Source organism: Schistocerca gregaria, chromosome 8, assembly GCF_023897955.1.
Source record: "Schistocerca gregaria isolate iqSchGreg1 chromosome 8, iqSchGreg1.2, whole genome shotgun sequence".
Classification (NCBI taxonomy): Eukaryota; Metazoa; Arthropoda; class Insecta; order Orthoptera; family Acrididae; genus Schistocerca; species Schistocerca gregaria.
The window spans coordinates 152,093,393-152,111,195 of record NC_064927.1 but is presented as its reverse complement, the minus strand read 5'-3'; the positions used below and the strand labels follow the sequence as shown (position 1 = coordinate 152,111,195).

The 17,803-nt window shown below is 44.5% G+C and overlaps 1 protein-coding gene across 3 annotated transcripts in view; it reads left to right on the top strand.

Moving 5' to 3' along the window:
- The window catches only part of LOC126284995 (glucose dehydrogenase [FAD, quinone]-like), a 287,504-nt gene that overhangs the window by 255,246 nt on the left and 14,455 nt on the right, over positions 1-17,803 (top strand). For all 3 annotated transcript variants that reach the window (XM_049984288.1, XM_049984289.1, XM_049984287.1), the window contains one exon: positions 6,806-7,021. In XM_049984288.1, coding sequence (XP_049840245.1) covers positions 6,806-7,021 — 216 coding nt within the window. The remainder of the gene's footprint in view (positions 1-6,805; positions 7,022-17,803) is intronic.

Below are 17,803 nucleotides of genomic sequence, written 5' to 3'. Positions count from 1 at the left end.
TTGCTGCACACAACTGTATCATACGGTACACGGGAAGGGGATTTTCAGGTCATCTCGTGTGACAAAAAAGAGAAAAAATATGTGCTACATCTGCCTCTGCAACTTCATGTTCTCCGCTATGATGTCTTCCCAATTTTTCTCGTTCAAATTTGAGGGGACTATTCGACAAAAAGAGTTGTTTTTGCGTCTAATAGGCTGATATCACTGCTTGATAATGAACTGGTTTACTTTTCGCTATTGCCTATTGTTATTTTGATTTTCGAGATTAAGTAAAACACACCGCTTGTTTTGAAAAGTTTGCAGAAGAATGTATAGTCGCTGGCCAGTTACTGTTTCGCACATTTTAAGTCATACAATGCTGTGTAACAAACGTAACTTACGTATCTAAATTATTTTTAACGCTGAAAATTCAGCCAGACATCTTTCTCGCACAAGAATGGGACATACTTGGTATGTGTCGAAGACGAGGCTTACGCTGAATGGGATTACTGGCCAAAATTCCTGTAGCTACAACTGGTGAACCACCGACCTCACATAGAAAGAGAGTTACTCAGTGCTTTTATGAAGAAGAATTATCGGTTAAAATTATTTCACCGAGCGAGGTGGCGCAGTGGTTAGCACACTGGACTCGCATTCGGGAGGACGACTGTTCAATCCCGCGTCCGGCCATCCTGATTTAGGTTTTCCGTGATTTCCCTAAAAGCGTTCCAGGCAAATGCCAGGTTGGTTCCTTTGAAAGGGCACGGCCGACTTCCTTCCCCATCCTTCCGATGAGACCGATGACCTCGCTGGTGTCTTCCCCCAAACAACCCAGTCCCAATTAAACTATCGAGCGTTCCTTGCACGACTCGTTAAAATTCTTCCGGCTAGTATTGGTGGGCCGTGGTCGTTGGGTAGAAGCGAAACGGGCAGCGCAATAGAGAGGAATATTTATCAGACATATTGTTGTCCGCAGAGTTGGTTTCCTCGACGTTTCTTGTATTCCTCGCCACATACGACAAATAAACCGCTTCCAGCTGTATATGTTCCTTTATTTATAGGGACACGAACGGTTTTGTGGTATCAAATCACATCTCCAGGAGTACGTACGTCTTATATACATCTGAGGATGTGATTTGATATCATGAAACTGGCATTGTTCCAACAAATAAAGGTTAATATCCAGCTGGAAGCGATTTATTTCTCAAATACCGATTACTTCAGCTGCGTCTGACCACATCATTGAACTACCTGTGTTCCTCGGGCAACGTGACTGCGTATTCACTCATTCATGGCGGGAAGCCACGAAGCCCGGTAGCCTGTGTAGCAGCCCTCTCTATTGAAATTTCATTCATTCTTGAAAATCTCAGTTACTTCACCGAGTTTTCTTCTAAAAATATTGGTTTCCTTGGCCAGCACATGTGCGTTGTCGAAATCAATGTCATACCCGTAGTTCTCCTGTTGTTCCGGTACCTCAGGCTTCACACTTTATTTTCAGTACGTGTAGGGCTCGTTTTCCTCACTGCGTTCAAAGCACTTACTGTTTCTCCTGTACACACTCTGCTGTAGCCACACCTCCGTTCACAGACTCCCGCAGTGTGGAAGTAATTCGGTGCGTCCGTTTTGCGTCGACAATGTCTTGTGCAGGGTGCGGCAGAACCGACCAAGCAGTTTTAAGGAGAACTAAAAAGTAAATCTGGATGTGTAGAGAAAAAATGTTTTTATTTTCTAAAGTAGTAAAAATTTGTGTGTGAAATCTTATGGGACTTAACTGCTAAGGTCATCAGTCCCTAAGCTTAACACTACTTAACCTAAATTATCCTAAGGACAAACACACACACCCATGCCCGAGGAAGGACTCGAACCTCCGCCAGGACCAGCCGCACAGTCCATGTCTGAAGCGCCTTATACCGCTCGGCTTATCCCGCTTGGCAAATTAGTACAATATACCATTTTACATTCAATTTGTTTTGAAAATAATGTCCTCAAGATGGCAGCGGTTAGCATCAATACATTGTTGTAGACGTTTCCGGAAGTTGTGAGCAGCTCTTGCGGGGTATGCCATTCACTTAGTCAATAATCCTCTCTTTTAACTCTGGTAGGGTGTAAGGGCGGCTTTTGAAAGCCTTTTCCTACACATATCCCCAAAGAAAGTAGACACAGATGCTCAAATCTTGTAACATCGCAGGCCACCCGACATCACCCCTCAATGAGACGAGGCGTACCGGAAGTATTTCTCTCAAAACATCAAGTGAAATTCGAACTGCATGAACAGAAGCTCCATCCTGTTGTAACCAAAAGTCCTCCAGTCCATGTTCTTCAACAATCTCGTCCATTCTGGGTTTGCAGAAAATTTTGCAGCATTGAAATATAACGTGTAGAATTCATAGTCACGGTCACTCCCTCCTCAAAAAAGTAAGGGCCTACCACGACAAACTGTGATATAGCACACTACACTGTCACTTTAGGAGAATGTTGCGGCCTTTCATTAATAATTCGGGGGTCATTTTCAGCCCAGTAGCGAAAGTTTTGCTTATTCACGCACCCACTAAGATGAAAATGTGTCTCGTCAGTACTGAAGAAAGGAGGGATCTGAGCATGCATTTGCTCACACAGATTTTGACGTTTGGCATAGTCTGCTGGGCATAATTCTTGAGCAATCATTATTTTGAAAGGATGGAACTTGAAATCGCACTGCGGAATCCTTCTAAAATTGCTGTCTGAAATCCCCAACGCAACACTATGTTTTCGAACAGAACGTTGCGTCGATTCTTAAAATGCTCTTCTCACCCGCTGCACATTTTTTGGCATTATGATGGATCTGAGTCGGCCATGTGTATCTGTTCTTAATGTGCTACCGGTTTCCTCCAACTGCCGAAACTAGGACCGAATTGTGTTTGCATTAGGAACGGCATTGTTACGTGGAATGTTGAACTGTCGCCGAAAAGCTCGTTGTGTAGCAATCACTGATCTGTTGTTTTCATAATAAGCGCGAACGGCAAAACCACAATGGGCACCAGTCTAGACCATGTTGGCTACTGAAATGGGGTCAACGACTGAACAAAGGCAGACCACGTGCAACTTCCTAGCCCCACCACAGCCGCAGCGGCAATCGATAGAAATTGCTTAGTCAGTTCTGCCGCACCCTGTATTTTGTTCTGACTGAAAAATGTGGTCTGTATACAATTCTTCCTTAGAATTGTACTGGTGCAGTCAGAATCTTCAGCAACGAATGCTATCCTTAGAGAGAGTGAAGGTGGTTCTTCGTCCTCCGTATCAGCACAATTAATATTTCGTTCGAAACTGTGGACAAATCAGTGAAGCTGTTGAGCTTCATGTCTTCTTTAACAAATCCACATCCGTTTGTTACTATATCTTATACGGAAGGCGCGTGAAGACAGTGTTGAGCACTGCTTGTTCCTCGGCTGTGTGGTCATGTTACTAGGCTGTATTCTCAGAAACAGACCAGTCACGAAACTATTGCCAAGTCGGTACCGTAACTACTGCTAGAAATCCGTGGTGTACTGTTCAAGAATTACTGTTTAAAGTTCGGCCGCAACTGCATATCCCAAACTCACACATAGTGTTTATACTGAACTCACGAACTTCTATTACTAAATCACGTTACAGTCAGTCTAAATTTCGCAGTGCCATTTGAAACCTTCCTAAACTGCCCATGTTGGTTGTTGGTAATGTGATTGTGGAGTGGAAACGCAAAGGAACAACACAGCTGAACCAAAACCAGGCCGATCTTGCGTACTGACGGACAGGGACCGTCGAGTTTAGCGGAAAAAATTGCATGAAATCAGCGGAAGATTTCACTCGTGAGTTCCAAAGTGCTACCAACAGCCCAACTAGCACAATGGCTGTACGTAGGGAGTCAAAAAGAATGCGGTATAGTGGTCGAGCAGCTCCTAAGCCTGGCATTCCTGTAGTGAATGATAAGCGACGTTTGAGGTGGCGTAACTAGCGACGCCACTTGAAGTAACTGATTTGGAGTGATGAATCACACTGAACCCTGTGGTAATCCGATAGAAATGTGTCTGTAGAACTTTTCCCGCCACCAGTAGTGCCAACAGCGAAGTGAGGAGGAGGTGGTGTCACAGCATGGGTATGTTTTTCGTGGTGAGGAGCGGTGGGGGGAGGGTGGGGGGGGGGGGCGCCTTATTGCGCTTAGGATAGCGCCAAATAGCCAGCTGCTTTGGCCGAGCGGTTCTAGGCACCACAATCCGGAACCAAGCTGCTGCTACGGTCGCTGATTCCAATCCTGCCTCGGGCATATATGTGTGTGATGTCATTTGGTTAATTAGGTTTAAGTAGTTCTAAGTCTAGGGGACCCATGACCTCAGATGTTAAGTCCCATACTGCTTAGAGCCATTTGTACCAACTGATGGCGCTAAAGGCGGAAGAACTTAAACACATTTTGCAGCGTTGTTCGCAGCGGACAGCTGAGATACAATTCAGATATGATGACTGTTTGCGTCATCATGATAATGCACCCAGCATAAAGCAGTATCTACGAGCTAATGGTTTGTGGACAATAACATTCAAGACACAAAAGAATTAAAGACATTCACTGCCAGTGGTCATAAATTTAAATCAATGGAGAAAGTTAGAAATTTGTGCTGAACCGGGATTCGAACCTCGGCCTCCTGCGTAATAGGCAACTGCGCTGACCACTATGCCATCCGGATACAGTGCTCACTATGCCGGAGTACCCTAGCACTTCGCCTGCCAGACCCAAACTCTCAACCTACACACACACTACTGATGTAGTAGTGCTTCTCGCCCATTATCCCCACTACACGCGCCATTTCGCCAATTCCCGTAAGAGTTCAACTTGGTGTGCATCTGCACTGAAGGGATCATTGTCTATCCTGGGAGTAGATATACAGAGGGCTGCAGAACAATGTAGACACTCTTTGATGGTAAATATTAAAGGTACAAACAGAAATATCGTTACACTTCTCTTCAATGTGACTCCCATTAGCAGCCGTACAACGTCGATACCGCTGAGCTGTTGACCGAACTACCGGTGTCAGTGTTCCTAGTGTGATAACGGCACAGGGCGCCTCGACGATTTCTCATAGCTCGTTCAGCTGGCTTCTGTTGATAAATTTCGAAGTCCCCCATAGAAGTCAAGAGGTTTAACGTCCGGAGACCGTGGTGGGTACTCAGCAGCTCCTCTTCGAGCTGTCCATCGCCCAGCTACATTTTCATCCAAGTAGGCTCTGACATCTCTGTGGCAGTGAGGCGGAGCGCCATCTTGTTGTAGGTAAAATCTTCCGTTTCCAAACACTTCTCGGATGGCAGGTAAAATCGATAGTTGCAGCGTATGAAGATACACCTCAGCAGTTACTGTACTTTGATAGAAGAATGGACCAATCAAACCGCGCGATGACAGACCACGTAAAACGTTAACACCTGGTAGATTAACGTGTCTGTCCACGTGGCAGTTTACAGTACCGTTCAGTTTGAACTGCGCCTCGTCAGACCGGGTAACCATCCCTGCAACCTGCTCATGCTCTTGAAGGATGCCTTCAAACCACCCACAGTACTTCATCCTTCGATCCTGATTGTTTTCGTTCATAGCTTGCTCCGATCTCGGAGTGTACACTTTCCACTTTGCAGCCTTCAGAATCATTTCGATCGGCTTACTCCGCTTTCACGGGCACCCTGCTTCATAGATTGAGGTGACTTAGTAAAATATTGCAACAAAGCTGCGCTGGAAACTGGACTAAATATTTTTGGTCGGCCAGACCTTTCCTTATGCACCTCCTGAAGTGCATCTTCGTCTTCAAGTTTATCCCAAGTACCATTAACTGATGTACGTGTTGGTGGTTGATTTCCGTACACTACTCTTTACCTCCATCACCCTTTACCCCTTCCAGTACCAGTCGCGTTGCTCAAATGACAACCTTACTTCATTCATTGCTGCACTGCCAACTGCTGGAAAAGGCGCTCCATGATTCTATTAAGAAAACAACAGACTACGCTATCGCACAAAACTGCAACAATATATCATTGTCTTCCAGAGAGTGTCTATATTTTTCTGGAACCCTCTATATATGTGGCATGTGTTCTTTCGGTCATGTCCAAAAGAATAGACACCACACCGGCAACAACATTCTTGAAATAGAGTCGCCTGTGCGGAATACCTATCTGACACCAGGAGAACACTTTGGGATGAGGTAGAACGTCGACTTCACTCGACATCGCAGCATCCAACCTTCTCTGGTTTTGGCTATTAGGGAACAATGGGCTCTACCGCCGGAGGTTCGAGTCCTCGCTCGGGCATGGGTGTGAGTGTTGTCCTTAGCGTTAAGTTAGTTTAAGTAGTGCGTAAGTCTAGGGACCGATGACCTCAGCAGTTTGGTCCCTTAGGAATTCACACACACAACAATTTTGTACAATGAGATGCTATTCCTCCACAGTCCGCCCCCGGTAGCTGAGTGGTCAGCGCGACAGAATGTCATTCCTAGAGGCCCGGGTTCGATTTCCGGCTGGGTCGCCAAAGTGGCGTCAAATCGAAAGACTTGCACCCGGCGAATTATCTACCCGACGGGAGGCCCTAGTCACACGACATTCACATTTATATTCCTCCACAGACATTAGACACCCATTGAAAGGGTTCCTGGCAGAGTTTAAGCCGTCACAAAAGCGAAGGGTGGACATAGCCCATATGTCCACTAATAGGTGGATACTTTTGATGAGATATGGCAACGGTTCGCGGGCGATCAGTTACCAGTTCGGGCCGCCAGCTAGTCGCCTTTGAGCTGAGGGCCAGAGACTGAACCACGTGTGGAGTGTACGGCCTGGTGTGCAGGTGACGCGCGTGCTGATCGACCCGCGCAAGAAGCGCGCCACGGGCATCCAGTACGTGCGCGATGGCGAGGGCCGGCGCCTGAGGTCTGTGCTGGCGCGGCGCGAGGTGGTCCTGTCGGCCGGCAGCATCGGCTCTCCGCAGCTGCTGATGCTGTCCGGCGTGGGGCCGGCCGCGCACCTCCGCGAGCACGGCATCCCCGTTCTGCAGGACCTGCAGGTCAGTCGCCAGCGCAAGCGTAATTCTGTAAAGCTGTTCTAACGTCCCTAGTGACACTTAAAGCATCCCCAGCATATGGAATTTCTGCAGACAGGTGAAGAAGATAACCTCTTTATAAGGAGGCTGACAGATTAGATTAGATTAGATTAATACTAGTTCCATGGATCGTTGTTGTCGTGGTCTTCAGTCCTGAGACTGGTTTGATGCAGCTCTCCATGCTACTCTATCCTGTGCAAGCTTCTTCATCTCGCAGTACCTAGTGCAACCTACATCCTTCTGAATCTGCTTAGTGTATTCATCTCTTGGTCTCCCTCTACGATTCTTACCCTCCACACTGCCCTCCAATACTAAATTGGTGATCCCTTGATGCCTCAGAACATGTCCTACCAACCGGTCCCTTCTTCTGGTCAAGTTGTGCCACAAACTTCTCTTCTCCCCCATCCTATTCAATACTTCCTCATTAGTTATGTGATCTACCCATCTAATCTTCAGCATTTTTCTGTAGCACCACATTTCGAAAGCTTCTATTCTCTTCTTGTCCAAACTATTTATCGTCCATGTTTCACTTCCATACATGGCTACACTCCATACAAATACTTTCAGAAATGACTTCCTGACACTTAAATCTATACTCGATGTTAACAAATTTCTCTTCTTCAGAAACGCTTTCCTTGCCATTGCCAGTCTACATTTTATATCCTCTCTACTTCGACCATCATCAGTTATTTTGCTCCCCAAATAGCAAAACTCCTTCACTACTTTAAGTGTCTCATTTCCTAATCTAATTCCCTCAGCAGCACCCGACTTAATTCGACTACATTCCATTATCCTCGTTTTGCTTTTGTTGATGTTCATCTTATATCCTCCTTTCAAGACACTATCCATTCTATTCAACTGCTCTTCCAAGTCCTTTGCTGTCTCTGACAGGATTACGATGTCATCGGCGAACCTCAAAGTTTTTATTTCTTCTCCATGGATTTTAATGCCTACCCCGAATTTGTTTTTGTTTCCTTTACTGCTTGCTCTATATAGAGATTGAATAACATCGGGGAGAGGCTACAACCCTGTCTTACTCCCTTCCCAACAACTGCTTCCCTTTCATGCCCCTCGACTCTTATAACTGCCATCTGGTTTCTGTACAAATTGTAAATAGCCTTTCGCTCCCTGTATTTTACCCCAGCCGCCTTTAGAATTTGGAAGAGAGTATTCCAGTCAACATTGTCAAAAGCTTTCTCTAAGTCTACGAATGCTAGAAACGTAGGTTTGCCTTTCCTTAATCTTTCTTCTAAGATAAGTCGTAAGGTCAGTATTGCCTCACGTGTTCCAACATTTCTACGGAATCCAAACTGATCTTCCCCGAGGTCGGCTTCTACTAGTTTTTCCATTCGTCTGTAAAGAATTCGTGTTAGTATTTTGCAGCTGTGGCTTATTAAACTGATTGTTCCGTAATTTTCACATCTGTCAACACCTGCTTTCTTTGGGATTGGAATTATTATATTCTTCTTGAAGTCTGCGGGTATTTCGCCTGTTTCATACATCTCGTTCACCAGATGGTAGAGTTTTGTCAAGACTGGCTGTCCCAAGGCCGTCAGTAGTTCCAATGGAACTTTGTCTACACCGGGGGCCTTGTTTCGGCTCAGGTCTTTCAGTGCTCTGTCAAACTCTTCACGCAGTATCGTATCTCCCATTTCATCTTCATCCACATCCTCTTCCATTTCCATAATATTGTCTTCAAGTACATCGCCCTTGTAAAGACCCTCTATATACTCCTTCCACCTTTCTGCTTTCCCTTCTTTGCTTAGAACTGAGTTTCCATCTCAGCTCTTGATGTTCATACAAGTGGTTCCCTTTTCTCCAAAGGTCTCTTTAATTTTCCTGTAGGCAGTATCTATCTTACCCCTTGTGAGATAAGCCTCTACATCCTTACATTTGTCCTCTAGCCATCCCTGCTTAGCCATTTTGCACTTCCTGTCGACCTCATTTTTGAGACGTTTGTATTCCTTTTCGCCTGCTTCATTTACTGCATTTTTATATTTCCTCCTTTCATCAATTAAATTCAATATTTCTTCTGTTACCCAAGGATTTCTATTAGCCCTCGTCTTTTTGCCTACTTGATTATATGCTGCCTTCACTACCTCATCCCTCAAAGCTACCCATTCTTCTTCTACTGTATTTGTTTCCCCCATTCCTGTCAATTCTTCTCTTATGCTCTCCCTGAAACTCTGTACAACCTCTGGTTCTTTCAGTTTATCCAGGTCATATCTACTTAAGTTCCATCCTTTTTGCAGTTTCTTCAGTTTTAATCTACAGTTTTAATCTACCAATAGATTGTGTCAGAGTCCCCATCTGCCCCTGGAAATGTCTTACAATTTAAAACCTGGTTCCTAAATGTCTGTCTTACCATTATATAATCTATCTGATACCTTTTAGTATCTCCAGGGTTCTTCCATGGATCATGAATACGATATTTCGTAATGATGTGGAACGAGTCAAATTTTCCAATACATGACATAATTAAGTTAATTTAACAACATACTTAAGTTAATAAAAATAAAAAATAAAAAAACACAAAAATAAAAAGTTGTTAAACTTTTTTATTTTTTGTGTTTTTTATTTTTATTTTTGTAATATTTTTTTCCTTAATTTATATCTAAAAATTCCTCTATGGAGTAGAAGGAGTTGTCATTCAGAAATTCTTTTAATTTCCTCTTAAATACTTGTTGGTTATCTGTCAGACTTTTGATACTATTTGGTAAGTGACCAAAGACTTTTGTAGCAGTATAATCCACCCCTTTCTGTGCCAAAGTTAGATTTAATCTTGAATAGTGAAGATAATCCTTTCTCCTAGTATTGTAGTCATGCACACTGCTATTACTTTTGAATTGAGTTTGGTTGTTAATATCAAATTTCATAAGAGAGTATATATGCTGAGAAGCTACTGTGAATATCCCTAGATCCTTAAATAAACGCCTGCAGGATGATCTTGGGTGGACGCCAGCTATTATTCTATTTACACGCTTTTGCGCAATAAATACTTTATTCCTCAGTGATGAATTACCCCAAAATATGATGCCATATGAAAGCAATGAGTGAGAATATGCGTAGTAAGCTAATTTACTAAGATGTTTATCACCAAAATTTGCAATGACCCTTATTGCGTAAGTAGCTGAACTCAAACGTTTCAGCAGATCATCAATGTGTTTCTTCCAATTTAATCTCTCATCAATGGACACACCTAAAAATTTGGAATATTCCACCTTAGCTATATGCTTCTGATTAAGATCTATATATATTAATGGCATCATACCATTCACTGTGTCTTATCAAAATTCAGTGATAGTCCGTTTACAAGGGACCACTTAGTAATTTTCTGAAAGACAGTATTGACAATTTCATCAGTTAATTCTTGTTTTTCAGGTGTGATTACTATACTTGTATCATCAGCAAAGAGAACTAACTTTTCCTCTTCATGAATATAAAATGGCAAGTCATTAATATATATTAAGAACAACAAAGCACCCAAGACTGACCCTTGTGGAACCTCATTCTTGATAGTTCACCAGTTTGAGGAATGTGCTGATCTTTGCATATTATGAGAACTGCTTATTTCAACTTTCTGCACTCGTCCAGTTAGGTACGAATTGCACCATTTGTGCACTGTCCCACTCATGCCACAATATTTGAGCCTGTCTACCAGAATTTCATGATTTACACAACCAAAAGTTTTTGAGAGATCACAAAAAATCCCAGTGGGTGGTGTTCGGTTATTCAGATCATTCAAAATTTGACGGTGAAAGCATATATGGCATTTTCTGTTAAAAACCTTTCTGGAAACCAAACTGACATTTTTACAGATATGTGAAGCTACTCTTGAATACATTACTTTCTCAAAAATTTTGGATAAAGCTGTTAGAAGGGAGATTGGACGGTAATTGTTGACATCAGATCTATCCTCCTTTTTATGTAAAGGTATAACAATAGCATATTTCAGTCTATCAGGGAAAATGCCCTGCTCCAGAGAGCTATTACACAGGTGGCTGGGAATGTTACTTATCTGTTGAGAACAAGCTTTTAGTATTTTGCTGGAAATGCCATCAATTCCATGTGAGTTTTTGCTTTTAAGCAAGTTTGTTATTTTCCTAATTTCAGAGGGAGAAGTGGGTGAGATTTCAATTGTATCATATTGCATAGGCATGGTCCCTTCCATTAACAGCCTAGCATCTTCTTATAAACACCTGGATCCTACTATATCCACAACATTTAGAAAATGATTATTAAAAATATTTTCAACTTCTGACTTTTTGTTCGTAAAGTTTTCATTCAATTTGATGGTAATACTGTCTTCCTGTGCTCTTGGTTGACCTGTTTCTCTTTTAATAATATTCCAAATTGTTTTAATTTTATTATCAGAGTTGCTGATTTCAGACATGATACACATACTTCTGGATTTTTTTATAACTTTTCTTAATATAACACAGTAGTTTTTATAATGTTTGATAGTTTCTGGTTCACTACTCTTTCTTGTTGTCAGATACATTTCCTTTTTCCGGTTACAAGATATTTTTTTTCCCTTAGTAAGTCATGGTTTGTTACAAGGTTTCTTACGAGTATATTTAACTATTTTCTTGGGGAAGCAGCTTTCAAATGCATTTACAAAAATGTCATGAAATAAATTATATTTTCAATTGGCATCAGGTTCATGGCACACCTCATCCCAGTCTAACTGCTGTAGGCTTTTCCTGAAATTTGCAATTGTTAAATCGTTCACTGAACGTACTACTTTGGAGGACTGTTTAGTACCGCTGAATGGAGCTATTTCATATATTGTAACTAGCTGTGCACCATGATCAGAAAGACCATTCTCAACAGGCTGAGCATTTATCTGGTTAAATATATCTTGGTCTATAAAGAAGTTATCTATCAGTGAGCTGCTATCCTTTACCACCCGAGTAGGAAAAGCAATAACCAGTGTCAAATTGAAAAAACCGAGTAATACTTCATTATTCCTATTACCCTCTTTCAGAGAATCTCCATTGAAGTCCCCACAAATAATAATTTGCTTCCCCCCTGTCTGACAGATAGCCCAAAAAGGAGCCCAAATTTTTCACAAATAGATGAAAATTTCCTGATGGGGACCTATATACAGTTACAATTATAAATGTGCCTTTATTTAATTTAAGCTCACAGGCACAAGCTTCTATATGTTTCTCTACACAAAACTTTTTTGTTTCTATACTTTTTGCACAATGATAACTTTTGACATACACTCCTGGAAATTGAAATAAGAACACCGTGAATTCATTGTCCCAGGAAGGGGAAACTTTATTGACACATTGCTGGGGTCAGATGGATCACATGATCACACTAACAGAACCACACGCATGTAGACACAGGCAACAGAGCATGCACAATGTCGGCACTAGTACAGTGTATATCCACCTTTCGCAGCAATGCAGGCTGCTATTCTCCCATGGAGACGATCGTAGAGATGCTGGATGTAGTCCTGTGGAACGGCTTGCCATGCCATTTCCACCTGGCGCCTCAGTTGGACCAGCGTTCGTGCTGGACGTGCAGACCGCGTGAGACGACGCTTCATCCAGTCCCAAACATGCTCAATGGGGGACAGATCCGGAGATCTTGCTGGCCAGGGTAGTTGACTTACACCTTCTAGAGCACGTTGGGGGGCACGGGATACATGCGGACGTGCATTGTCCTGTTGGAACAGCAAGTTCCCTTGCCGGTCTAGGAATGGTAGAACGATGGGTTCGATGACGGTTTGGATGTACCGTGCACTATTCAATGTCCCCTCGACCATCACCAGAGGTGTACGGCCAGTGTAGGAGATCGCTCCCCACACCATGATGCCGGGTGTTGGCCCTGTGTGCCTCGGTCGTATGCAGTCCTGATTGTGGCGCTCACCTGCACGGCGTCAAACACGCATACGACCATCATTGGCACCAAGGCAGAAGCGACTCTCATCGCTGAAGACGACACGTCTCCATTCGTCCCTCCATTCACGCCTGTCGCGACACCACTGGAGGCGGGCTGCACGATGTTGGGGCGTGAGCGGAAGACGGCCTAACGGTGTGCGGGACCGTAGCCCAGCTTCATGGAGACGGTTGCGAATGGTCCTCGCCGATACCCCAGGAGCAACAGTGTCCTTAATTTGCTGGGAAGTGGCGGTGCGGTCCCCTACGGCACTGCGTAGGATCCTACGGTCTTGGCGTGCATCCGTGCGTCTCTGCGGTCCGGTCCCAGGTCGACGGGCACGTGCACCTTCCGCCGACACTGGCGACAACATCGATGTACTGTGGAGACCTCACGCCCCACGTGTTGAGCAATTCGGCGGTACGTCCACCCGGCCTCCCGCATACCCAATATTCACCCTCGCTCAAAGTCCGTCAGCTGCACATACGGTTCACGTTCACGCTGTCGCGGCATGCTACCAGTGTTAAAGACTGCGATGGAGCTCCGTATGCCACGGCAAACTGGCTGACACTGACGGCGGCGGTGCACAAATGCTGCGCAGCTAGCGCCATTCGACGGCCGACACCGCGGTTCCTGGTGTGTCCGCTGTGCCGTGCGTGTGATCATTGCTTGTACAGCCGTCTCGCAGTGTCCGGAGCAAGTATGGTGGATCTGACACACCGGTGTCAATGTGTTTTTTTTTCCATTTCTAGGAGTGTATTTGCTGGACCATGTGCGCTACTCAGATGACTTTTATTTAACTTTTTCTTTTCTAAATAGCGTCCCATTCACTTTTCTCACATTACATGTGCAGAGAGCTTATATCCACTTACATTTACCTTATCCATATCAGTAACAATGTGATGCTCAGACAGGCATAGTATATCTATTTCATCCTCAGCTTCTAAATCTTCTAAACAAACCAGAAGCTCATATATTTTATTCTGTAAACTCCCAATATTTTGATGAAATATACTTACATTATTTTTAATTGTACTTTTATGAGAACCTTTCCTTATTCTAACATTTGCAGTACTCTCCTGTCTGAGTTTCTCATTGTGCTTAGGCCTAGTTCCTATACCATTGGTCACATGGTGTTCAGAGAGTCAGATTATGTCAACTGCATTGGGTGACTTTAATTCATCAATGCGATTACCTAGGACTGAGATACAACTTGGTGGAGATAAAATTTCTGGTGATTGGTGATCCAATGTGCTAGAGTTGTGCTGTTTAATTTCTTTCCTAAACTGAAGATTTGTTTCAATCCTAACCTCTCGTAGAACTTGACATCTTTCTGTCTTACCTATCCTAAAAAAGGTGCTGCTCCAACACCTGTAACCACTGGTATTTTACCATTCAAGGCAGTGCCTCCCCCCCTTAAATTTCCTGCTATTACCCCAGCCAGTTTCCCCTTCCCTTTCCTTTGAGATGTAGGCTGTGCCTGGTATAGTCCCACCCACTGAGAGAATCAACAGGAATCACACAACTCCAACTCCAACTCCAAATTAACTCTCCCAACAGAAGAGTTCAAATGAGGCCGGTCATGGCGTCTCAGGACAGATACAAATTCAACATTGGTGTGTCTCGATGCCAACGCAATCTTTGCCAGGTCACCCTCTATACTATACCCAGGATCTCTGTCGATGCTGTTCCCTGGCCCTCCCACAATAACCACGGTGTCTTCCCTGGTAAATCCTTTACAGAGTGAACCTAAATCCTCTGTCACCTGACCGAGACTAGCACTTGGTTCGAAAAAAATTGTGACCTGGTATTCTGGTCCTAATTCCTCCTGCAGAAGTTGGCCTACACCTCTGGCACGAGAACTGCTTAACAACAAAACTTTCTTCCTTTTCGATGACTTTCCTACATTATTTTTCAATTTCCTGTTGAAAGTTTGTTGTGTTCTGTCTACACCTACCTCTGCTTGAGGCTTATCAGTTTCTAACTGAAGCAATGGGTCAAACTTATTTTTGACATTCACCACAAAACTGTCAGACTTAGTTCTAGGCCTGTTCCTTCTGTTACCCGTTGCCACTTCCCACCTTTCTTTGCCCTTCTCCCTCCTTAACCTGTCCAGATCTTCCCTAGCTTGATCTAGCTCAGCCTGAAGGGCAGCAATTTTACCCTCCTGTTCCACTGTCTTCCTATCTCTGCTGCAAATCCTACATAACCACTGATGAGCCTGATCCACTTCCCCGACACCCACGCCACTGCAGTCCCCCCAGTGGAAAAAACTACTGCATCCATCACACCAAACCCCAGAACTACCAATTCTACGGCAAGTCAGACACTTCTCACACATGGCAAAAATAATACTTTCGCTAGAATAAATCAATTAAATTATCGAAAATCAAAAAAAGACGTTACAAGAATTAAGCCTATTCACAAATGTACACTCCTGGAAATTGAAATAAGAACACCGTGAATTCATTGTCCCAGGAAGGGGAAACTTTATTGACACATTCCTGGGGTCAGATACATCACATGATCACACTGACAGAACCACAGGCACATAGACACAGGCAACAGAGCATGCACAATGTCGGCACTAGTACAGTGTATATCCACCTTTCGCAGCAATGCAGGCTGCTATTCTCCCATGGAGACGATCGTAGAGATGCTGGATGTAGTCCTGTGGAACGGCTTGCTATGCCATTTCCACCTGGCGCCTCAGTTGGACCAGCGTTCGTGCTGGACGTGCAGACCACGTGAGACGACGCTTCATCCAGTCCCAAACATGCTCAATGGGGGACAGATCCGGAGATCTTGCTGGCCAGGGTAGTTGACTTAAACCTTCTAGAGCCCGTTGGTGGGCACGGGATACATGCGGACGTGCATTGTCCTGTTGGAACAGCAAGTTCCCTTGCCGGTCTAGGAATGGTAGAACGATGGGTACGATGACGGTTTGGATGTACCGTGCACTATTCAGTGTCCCCTCGACGATCACCAGAGGTGTACGGCCAGTGTAGGAGATCGCTCCCCACACCATGATGCCGAGTGTTGGCCCTGTGTGCCTCGGTCGTATGCAGTCCTGATTGTGGCGCTCACCTGCACGGCGCCAAACACGCATACGACCCTCATTGGCACCAAGGCAGAAGCGACTCTCATCGCTGAAGACGACACGTCTCCATTCGTCCCTCCATTCACGCCTGTCGCGACACCACTGGAGGCGGGCTGCTCGATGTTGGGGCGTGAGCGGAAGACGGCCTAACGGTGTGCGGGACCGTAGCCCAGCTTCATGGAGACAGTTGTGAATGGTCCTCGACGATACCCCAGGAGCAACAGTGTCCCTAATTTGCTGGGAAGTGGCTGTGCGGTCCCCTACGGCACTGCATAGGATCCTACGGTCTTGGCGTGCATCCGTGCGTCGTTGCGGTCCGGTCCCAGGTCGACGGGCACGTGCACCTTCCGCCGACCACTGGCGACAACATCGATGTACTGTGGAGACCTCACGCCCCACGTGTTGAGCAATTCGGCGGTACGTCCACCCGGCCTCCCGCATGCCCACTATACGCCCTCGCTCAAAGTCCGTCAGCTGCACATACGGTTCACGTCCACGTTGTCGCGGCATGCTACCAGTGTTAAAGACTGCGATGGAGCTCCGTATGCCACGGCAAACTGGTTGACACTGACGGTGGCGGTGCACAAATGTTGCGCAGCTAGCGCCATTCGACGGCCAACACCGCGGTTCCTGGTGTGTCCGCTGTGCCGTGCGTGTGATCATTGCTTGTACAGCCCTCTTGCAGTGTCCGGAGCAAGTATGGTGGGTCTGGCACACCGGTGTCAATGTGTTCTTTTTTCCATTTTCAGAAGTGTATATAGGCAAGTTTCTGATTTAAAATTCCGCTATTTTTCTGAGATCTGTATTTAAACAATGAAGGTATACGCTATTTATTATATATTTCACTCGATGGAATGAAAAAAGGACAATTAAACGAGAAACTTTAAGTTTGATTCTCCTAAACGTTACGAGAATTAGGCCTATAAACAAATGTATGTAAGCAAGTTTCTGATATAAAGTTACGCTGTTTTTCTGAAATCTGAATGAAAACAATGAAGTTACACGTTATTTACGGCAGTTTTCTTATTTGTTACCGAGAAACTAGTTACATTACCGTGAAACAAGAAACAAACATGTTTACAAAATTTAAGCCTAAGCACGACTTTGCGAAGTTACGATCTTTTCGTGTTTTCTGAAAAAATACGCAAAGAAAAGTCAAACTCTTAACGGCAAGACTAAACGATACACTAATGTGCGTATTTAATTTGTTATCGGCGTTAAACTAAATTATATTCTTGTCTAAATCACTTAACTTTGTGGAAATAGTTTCTGGCGCCACTTACTCGACGGCCATCTTGGAACAGGACGGAAAGCTTAAGTATTATAGTCGTCCAGTTTCCTTAACTAGGCGCAAATTGAGAGGCGTGTAGCGCGTCGTAGCGCAGCGCGCATTTTTGTAACTTCACTGGTTGAAATGGGACGCGCAAATTGCGATGCGACTGTGACACGACACGCAGCAGCGCCAGGTCGCGTGACGTTGTGGTTGTGGCACAGTTTCACGCACCGCGCGCCACGCGAAAACTGCGAGAGGGGTGAGGCGGGGAGCGGGAAGACACTCCTTCGGGTGATATGTTAACCTTTTCTCATTCGAAGAAGCGTATGTGAGTAACGGCCACATTTCTCTTGTTGAAAGGTTTAATTGTACTTATTGTGCCAAAACACAGTGTAATTTGCACAAACTCATCTCACAGGAGCTATTGCGACAGTGTGTCTCATTAAGGGGAAGTTTGCTATCTTTTGCTTAAAAAAAATCA